General features: G+C 34.9%; 1 protein-coding gene across 1 annotated transcript in view; it reads right to left on the reverse strand.

The window, feature by feature from the left end:
• Window positions 1-2,667: 2,667 nt before the first annotated feature.
• The window catches only part of LOC128987789 (ankyrin-3-like), a 121,492-nt gene continuing 104,022 nt past the window's right edge, over window positions 2,668-20,137 (reverse strand). The window contains exons 25-38 of the mRNA XM_054408816.1: window positions 19,058-19,262; window positions 18,457-18,646; window positions 16,959-17,094; window positions 16,672-16,854; window positions 15,967-16,111; window positions 10,747-10,953; window positions 9,931-10,157; window positions 9,277-9,343; window positions 8,313-8,405; window positions 7,774-7,836; window positions 6,807-6,929; window positions 5,195-5,368; window positions 3,884-3,938; window positions 2,668-3,048 (exon numbers count right to left, since the gene is read on the reverse strand). Of these exons, the coding sequence (XP_054264791.1) occupies window positions 3,015-3,048; window positions 3,884-3,938; window positions 5,195-5,368; window positions 6,807-6,929; window positions 7,774-7,836; window positions 8,313-8,405; window positions 9,277-9,343; window positions 9,931-10,157; window positions 10,747-10,953; window positions 15,967-16,111; window positions 16,672-16,854; window positions 16,959-17,094; window positions 18,457-18,646; window positions 19,058-19,262 (1,902 nt within the window). The 3' untranslated portion in view covers window positions 2,668-3,014. The remainder of the gene's footprint in view (window positions 3,049-3,883; window positions 3,939-5,194; window positions 5,369-6,806; window positions 6,930-7,773; window positions 7,837-8,312; window positions 8,406-9,276; window positions 9,344-9,930; window positions 10,158-10,746; window positions 10,954-15,966; window positions 16,112-16,671; window positions 16,855-16,958; window positions 17,095-18,456; window positions 18,647-19,057; window positions 19,263-20,137) is intronic.

Genomic DNA, 20,137 nt, shown 5'->3' on the forward strand with positions numbered 1-20,137 from the left:
CGAAATATACAAATAGGATTGTAAACATTACTTTTAAAGGTGGTACACATATAAAAAAAACAGGTGATTTCACAGTAGAATTGGGAAATAGCATATTTCATAACAAGATTAGAAAGTGAGTCATTGTCATTAATGGTCGAGAATATGTATAGACCCACTTTCACTAGTGTTTTGAGCGTTATTTTTCGCTACACTACAAAGACTAATTATTTTCTTAACTAAAACAGAGATTGGATATTTCTTTATTACAGGAACATTTCAAAACCCAAAGCATTTTTAGGTTATGCTTTCAATTAAAAGTTAATATTTACTTTGTACAGTTTTAATTGTTTAAAATTGAAACATGTGATGAAAAGATAACAAACCTTGATTTGTTTACGTCAGCAAAATCCAAAAAAGATAGTCAACATTACTTTTTCTGTAGTAAACAATGTAATGGACTTTCCCGATGATAAAAATGCAACAAAAACAGGTCATTTCACAGTAGTTGTATATATTCTATATATATATTCTACGCCACATTACATTATTTTGACAAACTTCTCACGCAAGGATTTAGTCCAGAAAACAGCTGTTTGCCGCCAGCTTATTCAAATGGGGTTTCATTGCATACTACTGTACTGTAATGGGTTTTAATGGACACCAATCACTAATCAGCTGATTATACTGTATTTAGGTGGCAATGAATGGTTATAAACAAAAACATAACCTCTTATGACTAGTGATTTTTAGTCCTTTATTTGGTGGAAATATATAAGGATTTGTACAGATTTAGTAGTATGGCGTAAACTATCGTACGTAACTCATCCAAAATGTGTGTACTGGACTTGTATGGTAATCCCGTACTCGATTTCGTCTCGCACGGGAATGACCACACTCGCCCGGTAAACACTTATTTTCATGACTAGTAACGTAATATACTATTTCAAAGCACTGCACTATTTTTTTTTTAATGCCTGGCTTTTTATCAGCAGTTATTTTTAAAAGTCATACTACAGATGATATGAATGTTCATTTTTATTATCAGCTGTCTGTTTTGTTGTCCAACTTAGTTCCATGTCTTGTAAATATTAATGAGAAATACAGTCACTTTGTTTTATAGTTTAAACTAGCAGAGTACCCGTCCTTCGTACGGGGTTGGCGTATAAGTATAAAATGCTTATTGCAGTTATACTCGTGCTCTGCGTTTGCAATGGGAGAGGTCACGTACGTTTTAAGAATATTTGTTTCACTATGATTTACTGTATAGTAGCACATCTACCATAGCCGTAATGTACTACCACTGCACCTAAACAATAGAAAAAAGTAAAGTTTTCACAGCTTTTTGTTGCTGCTTGGTACAAATTAGCTGTTGTCATAAATGCAAAAAGAATTATTAATAGTGCTGCACCCAGTTGGTAAACCTTACAACTTGTTAGTTAATGCTATTGAATTCATAGAACCAACTTGTTTAGTTGAAACAGCAGGCAAAATTCTTTAATTCCTTTTAAATATGAATGAAAGCGGAAAACTCAAAACGTTCAACAATGCCTGGTATGTTCCTGACGTTTCTCGGGACTTTGTGTCCATTTTCGCAGCTCATGAACAAACCCCTTAATAGCAGGTTTGAATTGACTAATACTTGAGTGTCAGTTCACCATTAGCAAACAAACTGTATTCAAAGGTACTCGCAACTGTGGTGGAACTTTGTATCGTGCCTCATTTCGCACAGTTCAACCGTCTGAGGTTTGCGCTAATGCAGCAGAAGACAATCGCATTCTGCAGTTATATCATGAGCGCTGGGGTCACATGGATAAACGCTACGTCCGATTGAAGCTCAAATCCGAATTGGGTATCAAAGTGCCAGGCAACTACAAGATCTGCGAACCGTGTCAGTTCGGAAAGGCACACCGTCTACCATTCAGAACCAGAGAACGCCTGTTTTGTTGTCCAATTTTGTTCCATGTCTTGTAAATGAGAAATACTGTCACTTGTTTTATAGTTAAAATTAGTTTTTCATCGTGGTTAAACTTAGATTTTCCCTAAACACCTCCACTTGGGAGAATAATTACAAATTTTTTAGCTAAGAAATTCACAAAACCACGATTTTATGTCCCTTTACAAGGCTAGATCCTAAATTTATTCCTAATCGTTTAACTATTATTGTTAACAATTGTTACCAAAGCATTCAAATATTTGGTCTGTACTGTAGATTTTAGGTCTAGTAGAGTTGACTGACTTACCACAGAGAAAACCTGAATCTAGATCAATTTCATTGATCTGTGCTATTTACTATTAACTATAAGCCAGTTGATGCTATAACTTAAATAAGATCATGGAAACAACTTGAGCGTTTTTATCACTGAATAGCATAGTTACACAAAGTAATAAATATGATTAGTTGAAGGTTGGATATAATTAGCATTTTTTTAGTTTAATTTTTAACTAGCATTAGTTCAATAAGAAATTCACAAGTTTTGTACAATTCAATTCTAAATATAACAAAGGAGTTAAACTAATAAACTATGTAAAAATGCAAAATATGAAGTCATCAAATTCTAATGGATTTTATTTTATGCAAACAAAAATGTTATCCTATAGCCTCCTTTTATAGTTTAGACCACACTTTTTGAATCCACCATACCCCCTAGTGAAGATATGTTGAGGGTTTACATAAATCAAATAAACTTTGTACCTAACTATAGCAGCAGTATTTATTAAATATTTTACATAGTTCAATATTAAACAAGTTTTAATACAACCTAGTTGCGTCTATATTTAAAAATGTAAATGATATAAATATACTTTTAAAATTATTCGTGCATCTCATAGTAACAAGAAGAGTGCTTTGTAACAAGGCGAGATAATACTGACAGCGACAGCACGCTCTAAGCTGAAAACAACTTATAAAGTTTCATATGATTTAAAATCTGATCTTTCAACATACATTAAAATCTCTTGGCCTCTAGCAATAAATATAGATTTGTCAATAAATAATTTAGTTGGAGTAATTAAGGATTGTCCGTCCTTGGGTGTTATGGGGAGAGACCAGCTACTCCAGGAATGAACCTATAAACAAAGAGAACATCCATGAGATTCCACAACTCAACATCTCGTCAGCTTTAAGAACATCTGAACCTATACCTAGGTATTATACAAACTGTGTTAGACTAAAATACTATAAAACTTTGCTATACAGGCTGATCAACTCAAGGAGGCCACCATTGGGATATTGAAAACGGTAAGAATTATAGACAACTTAAACTTTACATGCCCCCAAAACTTTAACTGCTACAAATAAAAGAATGTCCCTACATTCCTTTTTTTGTGGCAGTTAAAAATACAAATTTTATTCATTATGCTTGGACACTGATCAAAGATAATGAAAATCAAAAGTGACGATAGTGAAAATCAGGACATTGACACTCCTGTGTCTGTCTCTTGCCAGGTCTGTTGTGTGACTTGGAGTTTACAAATATATTCTGTGCTCTCTCTGAGAGACACTTCTATAATATTTTAAATTAACAAAATAATAATAGTAAATGTTAACCCTTTGCGCTCGGAGAGGTCATTTAACGTCTGTCCTACGCAGTCGGATGTCCACATATAGTGGCCATCGCCATTATCGTGTCAGCTCAGAATTAATACGGCAACGTTGTGTCTCACAGCTCGGAAGGCCACACATAGTGCCCATAACAAAATCTGAATTCCGCTCGGATGGCCTGTGCCAGTGCCCACAACACATTTTTTATATTTGTTTAATAATAGGTATAGTAGGATGTCTGATGAGTGCTGCAATCTATCGAGTAACTCTTAAACTAGAATATTAGAATTAATTAACATTTAAATTGTTACTAAATTATCTAGGTTAGTAGAAATGAAAAAGTGCCTACTTTGGAGTTACCTGCGAATGTCAACATCACTGCCAACATTTGTCAATTCATGCGCCAAATCTGAACCTGTGAAGGAAAAACCAATTATCTTTTAACCAATCTGAATAAAAAGGTTTATCTAACCATTAAAATTACATTTGATTATGACCGTTTGACCATGATCATTTGAAAATTACCGTTTAAAGCCAAGTTTAAGTGAAATATAAGTGCGAGTAGGATGATTTATAGACCTGTTAATAACTACTGTCAGGGACGTATATAACTATCTGCCGCCTCTAGGCAGCAGATGCAGCTGCCCCCTCCCCCCACCCCTACTAGTCAGAACGATTCCCAACCTCACTAAGTTTATCCCAATACATGCCCTGTCAGCTGATTTTGTAGAAAAATAATCGGCAATTGCATGCTGCATCAACAAATCTAATAATATTTTGAGCCCTTGTTTTGCCGTTTTCTTTCAAAATGAAAATGGGATTCTATTTGGATACATGTTTTGGATGGGGGAGGTAGGCCTACATTACGCGTACCTAGCGGCCGGCAGACCACGCCCGCGAGCCTCGACAAGTCCGCCAGACCAGCAGCGCAGCACAGAAAACGCGGCACAGCCGTAATGATAAAAAATGATCTACTTTGACTTAAATGTGTCTGAAATCATTTTATACTCAATCAAAGTATTTAAAATAGCATTTTTGCAGTTCTCAAAATTAATTGCTTAGCATTATTTTTTTAGATTAAAACCTCCTTTTTGATTATTTTTTTCCAAAATTTTGCCGCCTGCTAAAATTTGCCGCCCTAGGCACGTGTCTTATCTGCCTATTCGGAAATATGGCCCTGACTACCGTATGATACCTTTTTCAGGATTATTGAAAGCCAAATGATCAAAGGCGATGGAACCAGTTATTTAACATTGTGAGTGCTTCTAATAAGGTAGTTAAAGTAAAACTTGTGGTTGGATAGCTAAGAGGTTATAATAGTGTTTGTTGGATAATCAAAAAAAGATCACAGTTTTGATCCTGAGAAAGGTTTGTAGCTTTTTAATCATAGAGTTTTAAAACATGATCCTGCCAAAAGAAACAACTGATCTTAGTGATTACAATGCTACCCATGTCCTTTTACTTCAATGCTACACTCACCTTAGATTCATATCCAGAAAATTGCTCAAACAAAATATATCACTTTCTGAATAAAGTCCACTTTCATGTTTCATGCAATTGAATCGGCAATGTATATTAAAATACTAGAAATTGATGAGTTTTAGTTTTGCTTCGCTACATTTCAATAGACGATACTTTTATATTAAATTAATTATATAAGCTGTAGGTTACCTGTGTGGTCGTCGTCGGAGAGTTCGTTACCCTCGTGCATGGCCACATCGGAGCCACTAGAGCTGCCTAGAGTTTTGCGCTTGACTCTGCCTGGACCTCCACGGTTGGTGCCTCTCACATCAGACACCACACCGTCTATGCAGTCACTGTCAGAATCACTGCTCACACACTGACCTGACCAACAGATAGGAACAACATTTTATCAACTTTTGTTTGACATAACATTGTAAAATGTAATAGTAATAGTCTATTGTCTATAGTCTAATGTCTATTGACCTCCATGATTTTTGGGTTGTTTGGGCCAACAGTTGGCTTGAGGGTTCTGTTCAAGCTGGAAGTAGTTTTCGGGCCAAAGTTAGGTCAGGTCCAGCCGAGCCGAGCTTTTATTTTTGCGATTGCAGAAAGTTTCTGTGAAGATGTGCGATCCACACTTAACAGTCTCGCCATGATCACAGGAGACAATGATGATCGCCCTTAACAGCAGATAATGTTTACAATTTCACTGTGATTATGCGGTGATTGAGGAAGATGATTCTGCAGTGATTGCAGAACATTTTCACGATTTTGCAGGGATTGCAGAACATTTTCACGACTCTGCAGGGATTGCAGAAGAAGTCTACAAAATCACTGAGGCTTTAGAAGATGCTCAAAATTTCACTGTATTATGAGGAGATAATGTAAAGTATTCTGTACAAACAGATTCTATTATTACAGATAATATTCTGAAAAATTAACACTTTCCAAAACAGCCGATACTAAACCGACCTGAAGTAAAAAAATGTCTGGCTTGCAGACCTCTGGCACAAGGTGCAAAAATAACCAAATAAAATTATATATTTGAGACCTGTTAAAACAGGACCCTTGTCAAAACTGACGTTGGTCGTAAACATTTGAGTAAAGTGAATGAAATGTTGTTTAAATATGTTATTTCATACAACTAAAATTAATGTTCCTTTAACTGGGCTGATACCTTTGCTTTGTCAAACTTTATTCTCAAGTACCTACTACCTAGTACAGAGCTGATGATTGGATATTTCACTCCGTAATTTGGATTACGAACGTCTACAAAGTTATAGAAAGCCAATTATTTTAGGCTTTTACAAGATTATTTTCAATTAATTTGCATAAAGATAAAGCTTTTGTATACGCTTTCTGAATAACTTAGACTTTTTATTAATTAACATTAATAGTTTTTTTACAATTTATATGATGCTGCAAAAGTCTTTGTACTCAATAAGAAGTTCATAATGACTTTATCAAGATTGTGTAATGTAAATTTGTATTTATTTCAGGTTGTATGGATCATCCTGTGAATGAATGAAAGAATAAAGTGTTTTATTTGATAAATAAACATTCTTCTCATAACATTCATAACTGTTAATCCTATAATAAGATTAATAAGTAGTCTATTTGAGTCAGGAATTAATTGTGTCATGTCCCTTTCAATCAGGATTTCATCAACAATCGTTCAATTGTTGACTATTATGTTACTAGGTATAAGCCCTGAGCCCTAACGACCAGCTAGCAGTGTGTACAGTTGCCCTCTACACACTACTGCACCTACAACCTAGCAGTGTAGACAGACCTGCCCTCTACACGCAACTGCACCTACCATCATTGTCTTTGTCAGAAGGTGTCGTCTGAAGTCTCTGCTCTGAGTGAATGATCTGTGTTGTCTCCCACTTTCCATTGTCAAGTCCATTTCCTGTCACAAGACCACCATTTTTCTGCCATTCTGTGGAATTGAAATTGTAATTTTAAAAATGCTGAACTATCTTCTATAAACATTTTACTATGTGAACCTTAAACTGCTGCTTCAACTGTCAAGAATTAAGTGTTGTAGTGTTTTTGCAATGGCACTTTTATGTTTTGAAAGGGAACTGTCAAATTGTTAGCCTACTATCTAATGTCAACCTTTTTGATGAATCCATCATTATAACATCATTTTTGTTAAATAGCATCATTAATTCATAGCCCAATGACAAGTGGCATCTGGGTCGGGAAACGATCTCGCTTGGAATCAAACCAGCGACCTTCAGTTTGAAGCCGAGCACTGTAACCACTCGGCTACATTGTTATGTATTTATTTATGACAGTACTTTATTAACTGTAGCCAAAATAATAAATTGCATTGATAAGTAAACTAATCTGAGACCTCTTAAAAATCTTGTCTTGAAAATATAAGGTAAATGTATGTATAAATATTTACAGTAGACTCCCTCTTAGCCGGACACCTTTAAACCGGACATCGGTTTAACCGGACTATACTCAGCGGAAATGACATCTCATTAACCGGACAATTTTTATCAGCACATCGGTTTAACCGGACTAGATCGGCAGGAAGTGGGCGGTACTGAAACTACACTGTTCTCGTGGGAAAGATTTGAGACCAGTGATCACGTGTCTAAATACAATGCTCTCCTAAATTTATGTCAAATACTGTATACAGTATGCATTGAAACGGTCTTTTTTAAGGAGTTTTGGGGATGTCGGTTTAACCGGAAAAACCATTATTCCGACTGGCCTCGGTCCCAAGGAGTCCGGATAAGGGGGGAGTCTACTGTATTTGAGTTAGTTACCTAATTCAGATTGGAACTCTGCAGGACTTGGAGGTGGTGTTTTTGAGGTTTTTCTTTTAACACCTAAAAATTAAAGAAAATAATTAAAATAATGAAAAACTTCAACTGACCTAAGGGAAGGAAGGCTATGTCCTACTTAAAATGTATAGAAATAATCTTGTACCTGAAAGTACAAAAATACGTCAAATAACACTTCTAATTTACACTTATACTGTTTACTCACAAGACGGTAAATACAGAATCTTAAGCAAAAAAAATTTAATTTGTATTTTACTGTGTCTTAAAAGACACAACATCACAGGTATAATAAATGAATAACAAAACTAATGCTGAATGGCTCTGCCTTTATTATGCTTTTACATGGTAGAGATTACGATATTTTGGCAAGTTTTACCCCAAGTGGGCTGGTTTTATGTTTATGAAACTACTTTCTCATCTTGAGTTTGTAACTAAACTTTCCACATTATTATTAGAGAAACTTTATATTGAATAAATAAATTATATGGCTAGTATGAAAAAATATGTAGGCTTACAACCACCTTTATTTATGTCAAGTGCAGTAACTTCATGGTTTAAAAAGTCGGCAGTGATCTTCTTTTCTTCTGCTTCGTATTTGGAATTATCTACAACATCTGTAAAACATGGTAGATATTAAAATTTATCAGGATAAAAATTGTTACCGTATTGACAATGGGAACATTTATTTATTCTTAAGTACATTTTATGAATATCGTAAAAAAAACATTTCTCTTAGAATTAAGCTATTTAACAAAATCAGTGCAGTAAACTTTGTTTATCTTACCATAGTATGAAAGTAGAGGGGGTAATGTTTCAAGCTCAAAAAAATTTTTAGGATCAAGGGATTGGGGAAAAAGACTTTTTTAATCCATACTAAGATAAGAATACACTTAAAATCAATAATGGATGAATCAATAATGGATAACATTGACTATTGGATATGGATAGTCAACGAGTCTAATAAATGGCTATTTGAAAAATAAGATCTAGTCATAGAATATTCAAAATTTTGGGTCAATGTTGAGGTCAAAATTTGTGAATATTACCCATTCAAATTTCAAGTTTAGAGTTTAGGCCTACATTTAAACAACAAGTGGACAAGGCAAGGAATATTTTACTCTGGTTCTGCTATCAGAGGAAATATTTCCCAAAGTATTCTCGAGTCCAAAAGCTTGCTGAGTTCAGTAATAAATTCTTGGAAAAGAATAAAATGATGGATAAAGATTTAATTAATGTAGATATAAACAATATTTTTAAAAAAATCATTGTCGGGGATTTCTCCAAAAGAAACACCTTAAAAATTGTCATGTTTTCAATTAGTTTCATAATTTATTTTCCAGGATAATTATTACTTTGTTGACTATATTTTGAAACAATACGTGTTCTTTACAATGCTGTAATAGTACCATTACACTAATTATTTTATAATTAGTTAAAAACTAAAAGCAACATAATGTAGGCCTCATTAAATAAAAATTCAATTACCTCTTCCTTCTGAGCTAAAATCTTTTTCTTTTTTAGGAGTGCTACATGCTTCTAATGAGTCTGGGCCCTGGAAATAAAAACTAATTTTACATTTGAATACCTAACAAAAGTAAGATTAATAGTTCAGCACACATAATTTATTCACCAATCCTATAGTTTAAAACAAGAATATTTAATAAAATTTCAGGTAAAAAAATAATTACCTATAACCAATCATGGTAGGCCTACTAACAATATCTTTCCTTAAGAAATATGACAAAACACACTCCAAAGAGAAAGGAATTTAAACACTCTTCAGAGGGACTAAAGGGGAGGGAGAGAAACAAAGATTAAAATACTTTTTTTAAGATAGCAAATGATGCTAGTCCTAAAATTTACTAATGGTTTGAAATTAAGTTTCTCCAAGTAACTTTGGTGACTGTAATAAAAGCCAAAGAGCAATCCTACCAATAATCATTAGGGCAACAAGATAAACAGAGAGATAAACCTATAGCTTCCACTGTTTTTGGGACTTAGAAATTAAATTGCGACTAGTAGAAATCATACTTCAATGGTCAATTCACCTTTGAGAAATCCTTTACTATCCTCACCTATATAAATTTTTAACACATACTGAAAACAAACAAACACACAGCCATAACCTGCCATAGCTACCTTGGAGTCATCAAAGTTGTAGCTCTGGTCCATGGAAGCGTTGCGCCGCAGTGATGTGTCTCTGCTCGGGCCTAGCTCCTCCTTAAGGGTGTCGAAGCCTGATTGGTCGAGATGCACCTTGGCCACAGCTCTCTCTACATCATCTGTCACCAGCTCTACATTGGTGATGCACTGAGTCACAATGTCCTCTCTACCGATTGCCCTCAGCCCCTTCTCTAAACTATTCCCTGCAAAAAAGGTAAATTTATTTCCTTATGTTAACTTTTTTGAGTTTAACATCATTAGTATTTTTTACATTTTTTTACAGAACAGTCATAACCGTGGTCTTGCTGCTATCTAACATATAAGAAAATCTTCAATTTGTTGTGCTTCTGTTAGATGGCATCTGGATCCAGAATCTACCTGATTGGAGTCAACCCTTCAGTTTTAAAGGCGAGCTTCATAACCACTTGGATACCAAGACATTTAACTTAGGGGTTTGAGTTTTAGGTTAGCCTTGTAACTAAAACAGTTTTTGTTGATATAAAAAATTGATTTTTATGATTGAAATTGAAAAATCTCTTAATTACGTTCACAAACTAAAATATACTTGATGTTCATACAATAATTTTTTTGAGCTTCATAACCGCCGTTTATCCCTACAATATATTTGGTAGGAATCCTTTTTTGTTAGTTGACATCTATAAAATAATTTTTGAAAAGTATTTCAAACAAAACAAAATCCAAAAACACAACATTAGGCAGAGTGTGCTTTCTGCTTTTAAGAAAAATTAACAAAAAAAACTTATTATATTTATTTCAATAAATCACCCATACCAGAAGCCTGATTGCCTTTGCTTGTCATCCATAGACGCAGCATGATCATGGCTTGCTGTCGCACATTGTTCCGATACTCCGAGCGTATCAGATCAACATCTGACTGAGTCAGTCCAAGCTCTAAAGCCAAAGGTTCCCAGTCCATTGACAGTAGATTGCAAATATCTGACAGCCTGATGTCCGCTCTATGAATTGTCTCTGTGTTCCCTAAAGAAAAATGAATATTTTGAATATTTTTATACAAGAGCATTGATAACAAATTTGGTATGGGTAAAGAAAAATATTCAAAAAAACTTAAAGTAAATTCCGGATGTTAGTTGGTACAATCAAGACATGCACTGATTGAAAAATGTTATTTCTTGCACAACAATGAAAAAAGTAGTTGTGCATTGATTCCATGCCAACTAGGTGTGTGCCAAAAAACTTGCTGCAATATAAACAAAACTGTGCCATAAGGATTTTCTCAAGCACTTATCTCTCATTAAACTTTTGGATTATGCATATGGTTCTTATACAAATACACTTCTTCTTAGTCTCAAGTACTTTACAGCAAATGTTTTGAAATCAATCATAGAAAAACTACTGGAACCAGTTGGTAGAAAATTAACCTGTTGAATCCCATCGACGCACCCGCGCCCGTGCACTAGCCCCGTTACCGGCCCAGCGACGCGCCGCCGCGTCCGTGGCACAGTTTATATTTGCCGCGCTTTCTACATCGATGTAAGAAGAAGAAGTATATTGTGTTTGATACCGTTCTGTTCGGGGAAATCTGGCCTTTCGAGTGGTATATTTTGTTTTGCGCTAGCTGTACCGGCATCCCTGCAGCGATCGATAAACAGCAGCTGTGTTTGTAGTACTCGCATTTTACCGATCACCTGTTGCGTTGCGTAGTATTGTATGTTTGTTTATTTACAATGGCGAGTGGTTCGGGTACATCGCGATCACTTCGTGAAAACGAAATAAGTGAATATTTAGACAATGAAAATCTTAGTGATGTGTCGGGAGTGGATTTTGACATTGGTGAAGATGACTTGAGGTTGAGTGACGATGAAGTTTTAGTGTTACAAGACGTTTTTGATGAAACACGAGCAGATTCGCCACAAGATATTTTTGACGAAACACGAGCAGATTCTCCGGAGAGTATTACTGCTGAAACCACCATTACCGATCTTACAGACAATATACAAACCCCAATTGTTGTAATTCCTGGGCCTAGTGGTGATGCTTCAAATACAGGTAGGCCTATTGTTGTTGATACAAGTAATGACCCAAGACCTAGGCCTACGAAAAGGAGGAGGGTTCAAAAACCAAAAGTAACCTTTCCTTGGCTTCATGACACGGATTTACCCCTCAAATATTTGATTTTGACGACTCCAACAGTGGAATAAATCCTAATGTGGATTTGACTGAAACTTCAAGTAATTTGGAATTTTTCCTCGAAATGTTTCCACTCGATCTGGTTTCCCACATTGTAGAACAAACGAATCTGTATTTCAATGAAGTGGTTTCTCACCTAGAAAACGTTTCTCTAAATGAACTAAATACATGGAAACCAGTCGATGAACATGAAATGCTATGTTTTTTGGCATTGTGTATTCTAATGTCACATGTCAGGAAAAATGAAATTAGGGACTATTGGTCCACTGATAAATTAATTGAAACCAAAATCTTCAGGGAAGTTATGAGCAGGAATAGATTTCAAGCCATACTTCGAATGCTACATTTCAACAATTCGGTTGTCCCCAACCCTCGACTTCTTGGCAGATTACATAAGATAAACCCAATTCTGTGCTCCCTGAACAAACAAATGACTGATAAAATCACACCGTTTGAAAAACTTGCCATTGACGAGACTTTGTTTTTATACAAAGGTAAACTATCTTTCAGACAATATATACCCAAAAAAAGGGCAAGGTTTGGCATAAAACTATTCGTTCTATCGGACTGTGACACGAGCCTAGTGCTTCACATTTTGCCATATGTTGGAGCAGAGACAAATCTAGGTTTCTCCGGATTAGAGGGCATAGGCATCACGGGACAAGTGGTCCTAACCCTTTTAGAACCCTTCTTTGGTTTAGGCCACAAAGTTTACCTAGACAATTGGTATGTAAGTCCGTGTCTAGCAATGGAGCTATTTAAACATAATGTAAACATGTGTGGTACCGTGCTGCCAGACAGGCAGGGCTTGCCCAAAAAGCTACCGCGGATACCACAAGTAGGTGATGTCGATGTTCACCATACAGACATAATGATGTATGAGAGATGGCAGGATAAGAGGGAGGTCAGGATGTTGACAACCATGCACCAGTCTGAAATTGCGGAAAGTGGTAAAACTAACTGGGAAACCGGACAGAAAATTAAAAAACCGAAGAGCATTTTAGACTATAATGCTAATATGGGAGCAGTTGACATAGGTGATATGGAGTTATCGTTCAATGTGACAGCCAGGAAAACCATCAAATGGTATAAGAAGCTATTTTTCCATCTTCTCGACGTAGCCATTAGGAATTCCCATATTCTTAAGAAAATGAAGACTGGAAGGAATCCCCACCTGTCAGATTTCAGAAAAGAATTGGTAAGGGACATATTGGAGATCTACTGCCCTGCGAGAACCCACCCACTTGGCGGTTGACCTTCTCCCGGTGAAACACCTCTGCGCCTGACTCAGCGACATTTTCTAGAGCCAATTCCTGCCATCCCTAGCAACCCACGGCCCCGGAGGAAATGTCATGTGTGTCGCTACACAAAGAGGAAACCTTCAAAGAGGACAGACACATATTACATGTGCGTTCCATGCGGCGATGTCCCACTCTGCATCAGCCCCTGCATGAAAGACTTTCATACTCTTCGACAATTCTGAATTGTAAATAGGCTACCCTAGATTGTTTTGACTATTAGGATCTGTTTTGAATGTCATAATCTTTGTGCATTTTGACATGTAAATATATTTGATATTTTTATTTTTGACTAGCCTATTTGTAGTAGGCCTATCTGGTTGTAGACTTTCATAATCTTTGTCAGTTTTGTATTGTAAATATATTTTCATTTTTCATTTTGATAACTTGTAGGATATGTTTTAAATTTTTATAATCTTTGTGAATTTTGACTTGTAAATAGATTTGTTTTTTTTATTTTGACTGTTTTGACCATCTGATTGGAATTTCATAATCTGTGTAAATTCTGATTTGAAAATATATTTATTTTTGACTAGCCTAATTTATAGTAGACCTATCTGGTTTTAGAATTTCATAATCTTTGTCAGTTTTGTATTGTAAATACCTATATTTTTATTTTTCATTTTGATAACTTGTGGGATATGTTTTAAATTTTTATAATCTTTGTGAATTTTGACTTGTAAATGGATTAGATTTTTTTATTTTGACTGTTTTGACCATCTGATTGGAATTTCATAATCTGTGTAAATTCTGACTTGAAAATATATTTTCACCACACTATCATGTTTTTGGCTGTATTACATACGTTAATTGGTGGCCGAAAGTTAGGTTTTGCTGGCGATGCCAGCTGTCCATAATTTGGGGACCGAGCAGGTTTTTACAGGCCGGGGCCGCAAAATCAGCTGTCCGCTTACTTACTTAAAACATGAATGCATTTTAAATACATAATCAAAATCCATAGCATTTCAATAGAATTGTGTTATTGTCACCGTTGCCTAGCAACTATATATTTTTATTTTTGCTGATTCCTCAAATTATTTCTTCACATAACCTTAAAGTTGTAGTTGTGTTGACTATCAGTGTGCATTATTATTGTGGTGAATAGTGGTAATAGGGTATAGTGTGGTGAAAAATAGCGTTCGTACCACGGACCGAAATGGTTTTGCGGCTCTCGATCGATTTAAGTTCTCGACTTCGTCTCGAACTTAAAAACTATCTCGAGCCGGCAAAACCTCATTTTCGGCCCTAGGTACGAAATATACTATTATTTTTGACTAGCCTAATTTATAGTAGGCCTATCTGGTTTTACAATTTCATAATATTTTGTCAGTTTGTCTAGTAATATATTTTCATTTTTCATTTTGACAAGTTGTATGATACGTTAGACTTTCATAATCTTTTTCAATTCTGGCTTGTAAATAGAATTTATCTTTTTATTTTGACCAATAAATTGTAATGTTTTTTACTCAATTGCCTAAATAAATTTGTATTTTGGTACAGTAAAATGTAATTATTTACCTGTTATTACTATAAAGGTACAAAGATTTATTTTCCATATTTTCTGACTTGCCTTATACATGTAGTATATACACATACATATGTATATACACACACACACATATATATATATATATATATATATATATATATATATATATATATATATATATATATATAATTATATATACTCATATAAAACATGTTACAGTATACATACATTGATAAATTTTAAAGTTGCACTCAAAAATAACATTACATTGTAAATCTCATAAATGTTACAGAACGGCGCAAAAATCTGCAATTTCAAATTTTACGTCATACTACATTTTTTGACATAATTCATGTATATGTTATAGATTGTTTTTTTTTTTTTAATATTTCCATGTAGGGAATTGAATTTCCTACAATGAGTATATATTGGATTTAGAGGAAAATTGTTTTTAAAATTTTACCGTAACTCTGCTTTTGAAATTTCTAGGAAAAAATTTACATTTTTTTATGTTATCTTACATTTAAAAAAATTAAAATAATTTTTTTTACTTTTTATACTATTTTCAGCTTCTCCTGTTCTTTCTGAACAAAATAAATCCATATATGACTATGTTTACTTCATAATTAGATTGTATACAATTTTTTTTCTAAATGTCTGCAAATTCGCAAAAAAAACCCGGGCTGGGGGGAAGTCCTGGCTATGCCAATACTTGGGATTCAAGAGGTTAAAATGTAGACCTATGGACATGGTCTTAACTTAATGCTGAGGAGCAGGGCTTTAAGAGAAAAATCTTTAATCTTGGGAAATGTATATATTTCCCGAATCCTCATGAACCGATTAAAGAAACGTTCCTACACTGGTAGTTTAAAAATTCATCGGTGGTTTAATAAGTCAGTTAGGCCTACCCTTGTTGGTTTATGCATTCATGGTACATCCATCCTAACCTCTTATTTAGGTTTAAAATATAGTATTTGGTAGCTAAGGTTAAAAAGTAGGCTAATACCAGAAAGGTAGCTAAAAAGAAAACAATGATTTAGTTAATTTCTGTGGTACCTAAGCCATGGTCCCGCAGGAAGCTGTAGTTCTTGTCTACGAGGTAGAGGTCTGACTCGGAGGGTGTAGGTTCCCTGACAATATCCTCAGGTAGAGTAATGTTGAGGGTACAGACAGGCATCTGACTAGGTTCCCCTCTTGCCACCTGCAACAACATACTGTATACTGTGTTGTCTGTAATGCCCATCAAAACCCAAATCACTTCCTGGCACATTCAAACGTTTTCATGGAAGTAGCTTTATTTACGTTTTTTTTCTATCAGTGAACTGGTATGTCTACTGCCATAATTATAACCAATTTTGATGGAGTCAAGATTTTAACTACAGTTTCATAAACTCTGTAAAAATTTGGTAAGATAAAAAAATATTTAAGGAGTCCTGCTTATGTAAGTTACTATCAGGATTTTTTACTAACCTTTGTAGCCAATTTACTAGTTTCAGGATCCGGCCAATCACTATGGTGCTCATTTGTGATTAAGTTGGGATTCACCAACTTTTTTACCTCTTTAACTGTTAACCTCTTTTTTTTTTGTTACATAATTGTTCATCATGGAATCTCTCACGTTCAACTTGATAGGCCTATTTATTAATAAAGAAATTTGATTCTTATAAAATACATCTATCATAGAATTAAATACTTTTGAAGTTTTCATACATAAGCTTTTGCTATCTCAATATTTATTAGTAAATTTCCACAATTTCTCACCTTAGGGTCGGACATAAAGAGGATACGAGCCATAGCCTTCTCGTCCGGATCTCTAACTCTCACAGTGAAAGGTAACCGGTTCTCTTTGAAGGCTTTGAAGCTGAGCTCTAGTTGATCTCCAGATTTTGTGACTGGAACGAGATTACCAGCAAACTCTACATATAGCAGTTTTCCTTCTAGAACCTGGAAAAAATTCACACACACTTTAAGGATCAGTATGATGAGAAAAATATAAAATGGAAAAATATACTGTCTTTTAGATGGTTGTAAAAAAAGAATTCACAAACCTCAACATCTCTGCTCTTAGCGACTTCCGTGAAGTGTTCTTGGTGTTCCAAAGTCTTGTCTTCTTTGTCATCTGTCATGCAGAACACCCTTAGTCTAGCCTCTAGAGGGTCTATCCTCTTAGCAAACACCACAAACCTGCAACAGAAAACTCATAAGTACAATATTGATTTCACACTAAATAATCATGTTATGATTAAATAACATTTATTATAAAAGTTAAGAATATCCTGGTAATCATTCCTATTAAGTTTTACAAACGTTAAATTGAGTTGTACTTCCTATGTTAAACAGTGAACCTTGAATACTGGTCTAAAGAAACAAGATTATGTCTTAGAAGCCAAGCGAAACCAATTAGTAAAAAATGTCCATTTAATCACAATAGGAAATTTTAAGTCTACAACAACTTCTTCTTTTACACATAACCCCTTCAGTCACCTACCTGACCATTATTAAAATGTGCTGACTAGGCAAAGGAACACTATACAATCAAATAGTCTCCCATATTGGATAGAACAGTATCGGATGCTGATAACTTATTGCACTTCGTACATCGTTATCTTAACCACTAACTAGTCACTAAATTTTTTAAATCGTAATCTACTAATTTGCGACTCAAAGTTTGTTGCCCTCCACCTCTCTCTGTTTGGCTGCATTGATAAATTAATCATTAAGTTATAAATAGGTTTTATTACAATAAGATTACCAGTTTCAACTAACTAAGCTGTTGTTACTTATACAAAAAAATTCATAAAATTTTAGGACCTAATCGGCAATATTCTTGGTTTTTTTACCAATATTTTATTGGTCAGTTACAAATATTTAAATAATGACCAGTAGTTAACAACTAAAATTGAGTGATAAAAACCATGACTTGAAAATGTAAAAGTCTACAAATGTTTCACATATGGTGTCATTAGTTGAAGCTCTTTCTTAAGAGGGTTCCCTACCCCCACCAAAAAACGTCAGAAAACCGCTTTAACTGTAAAGTTCACTAACTTTGACAAGTCGTTGCCCTTGATTACGTATGCATAGACATTTTTTAAAAAGCAAACTTAGTAGAACCACTCTTTATGTACAAAATGGTGTTTGGTTCACAATTTAAATGTTAAAACTAGAATCGCTATTAGATACCGCGCGAAGCAGTTTTCTGACGTTTTTTGGTGGGGGTAGGGAACCCTCTTAACCGTGCATGGCTGTTGGCTGTGTTCATTTTTGAGCTTGACCGCCTCGTAATATTAATATTAATGTTAATTAATATAAATTTTTAATAAATTAATTAATATTAATGATATTGTATTAATATTAATGTGGTGGGTTCTGCCTAGGAGGTGAAAAAGGGAATGACCAAGACACAATCTGTGCCTGGAGAGAAGATGCCAGGGAGATGAGGTGGTTTCATGGTGACAAGTAGGGTGATAGAAATGTATGGAAACTGGAGACAACTAGACAGCACAATCTGTAGAACACCAGAACGTTAGTATGAGTACAACAACCTACTTGGCCATGAAAGGAACGTGAGTGATTTCTCTGTATAGTTCAGACGCCATGTTGGAAGCATTGCTGACATGCCGACAGTCCATGAGCCAGAACCTGGCTGACACTGTGGTGGTGAAGGAGACACAGTCCTTGACAAACGTGAGAGGTGTCGAGCCAGTCACGTCCTCCCACTGCGCTCTTGAGTTTCCTCCTGCCCAATATACAAAGTTTGTCATTTTGACTATTAACAATTAAATTAATAACTCCAAAACTCAAAACTACCTCACTAAACAAGTATGGAAAAACATTAAGAACTTAAAAGCTTGTCTTGTCAAGTAATCAGTAAATTCTCTTCCCTAACAACAAATTAAAACTCAGAACTCTTTATTTCCCAAAACTTTATTTACCTAATAACATATTAATATTTCAGTAATTATATCATTTACGATTATTTAACTGTTCCATTTTCATGTAATTGACTTAAACTGAAAATTCCTTATTTCATTTTAACTGGTCTATAAGTTTACTTCAGACTCCAGATTAATTTTTTAACTAGACACAACTCTTGTCAGTTTTAGTAAATTGCACAACCAATGGTAACTTATCTAATGTTGTTCCTTACCTGTGATACTGCAGAGTAGCCTGAGGGTGGGAGCGTCTCCACTGTATTGGTTGATCATCCCCTTGTTGGCTGCCGTGGGACAGGGTATGGTCAGAGTGATGGGTTTGTGGAACTTCCGTCTCCTCGGTTCTACGGTAACAATAGGAGACACGGCCACTCGGTTACCCAACAACTTGGACACCACCTCTGGTGCTATGGGCTGTGCCTGGTAACAATATTATCATCTGAAGTGTTCGTGCTTTTGGTCTGTATAGAGTTCACATTATTTATTACCATATGTTACATACAAATAACAAGATTGTTTACTTTTTGTTGTCAGTTAGTTTTTACATGATTAAAGTCAAGTTTCGTTTTACTAAGTTGTACTTTTTAATTGTATAAGTGAATACACGTTATTGGCGACGAGGAATTAGAACTCACACAATGCCGACATCAGGTAGACATAGACGACATCAAGACGATCCAGGTACCGATCAAGTTCGTAATGAAAAAAGTATTTGTAATTTTAAATGTGACTTGTTCGACCCGGACACAGTAGAGATTGATGTGTGGCACATTAAGTTTACTACAGGTCTTAAACTCAATGGAATTAACGATGATGAAACCAAACGCTTGCTATTCATAAACGCTTTGGGTACAAATGTGTTAAGCACACTGGTTAACCTTTGTAGACCTAATGATTTAAATGACTTTAAGTATGAAGAACTTTTTAAACTATTGTTGGACAATTTTAAAACTAAAAAAATCGCCATTGCAGGAAGAGTCAAGTTTTTTTCACTGCGTCAGGGCTGCGAGAGTCTGACGGAGTTTGCCAATGTTTTGAGGAATAAAGTAAATGATTGTCAATTTCCCATTCAATTTTTCCAACAAGCACTTGTTACCGCTTTTGTAATGGGGATATGTGATAACAATATAAGATCCAAACTCATGGAGAAGGATTATGAAACGTTCTCAGAAGTCATTAACGTAGCTAATTCTCTTTTCTCAGTAAAAGATGCTTCATTAAATAGTTTTTCTCAGAGGGAAGATTGTAATGTTTTATCTCTAGGACCATGCTTTATATGTGGTGGTAAACATCTG

The sequence above is a fragment of the Macrosteles quadrilineatus genome, unplaced genomic scaffold (genome assembly GCF_028750875.1).
Source record: "Macrosteles quadrilineatus isolate MER2022 unplaced genomic scaffold, UCM_ALF_1.0 Scaffold_2__2_contigs__length_208266976, whole genome shotgun sequence".
Classification (NCBI taxonomy): Eukaryota; Metazoa; Arthropoda; class Insecta; order Hemiptera; family Cicadellidae; genus Macrosteles; species Macrosteles quadrilineatus.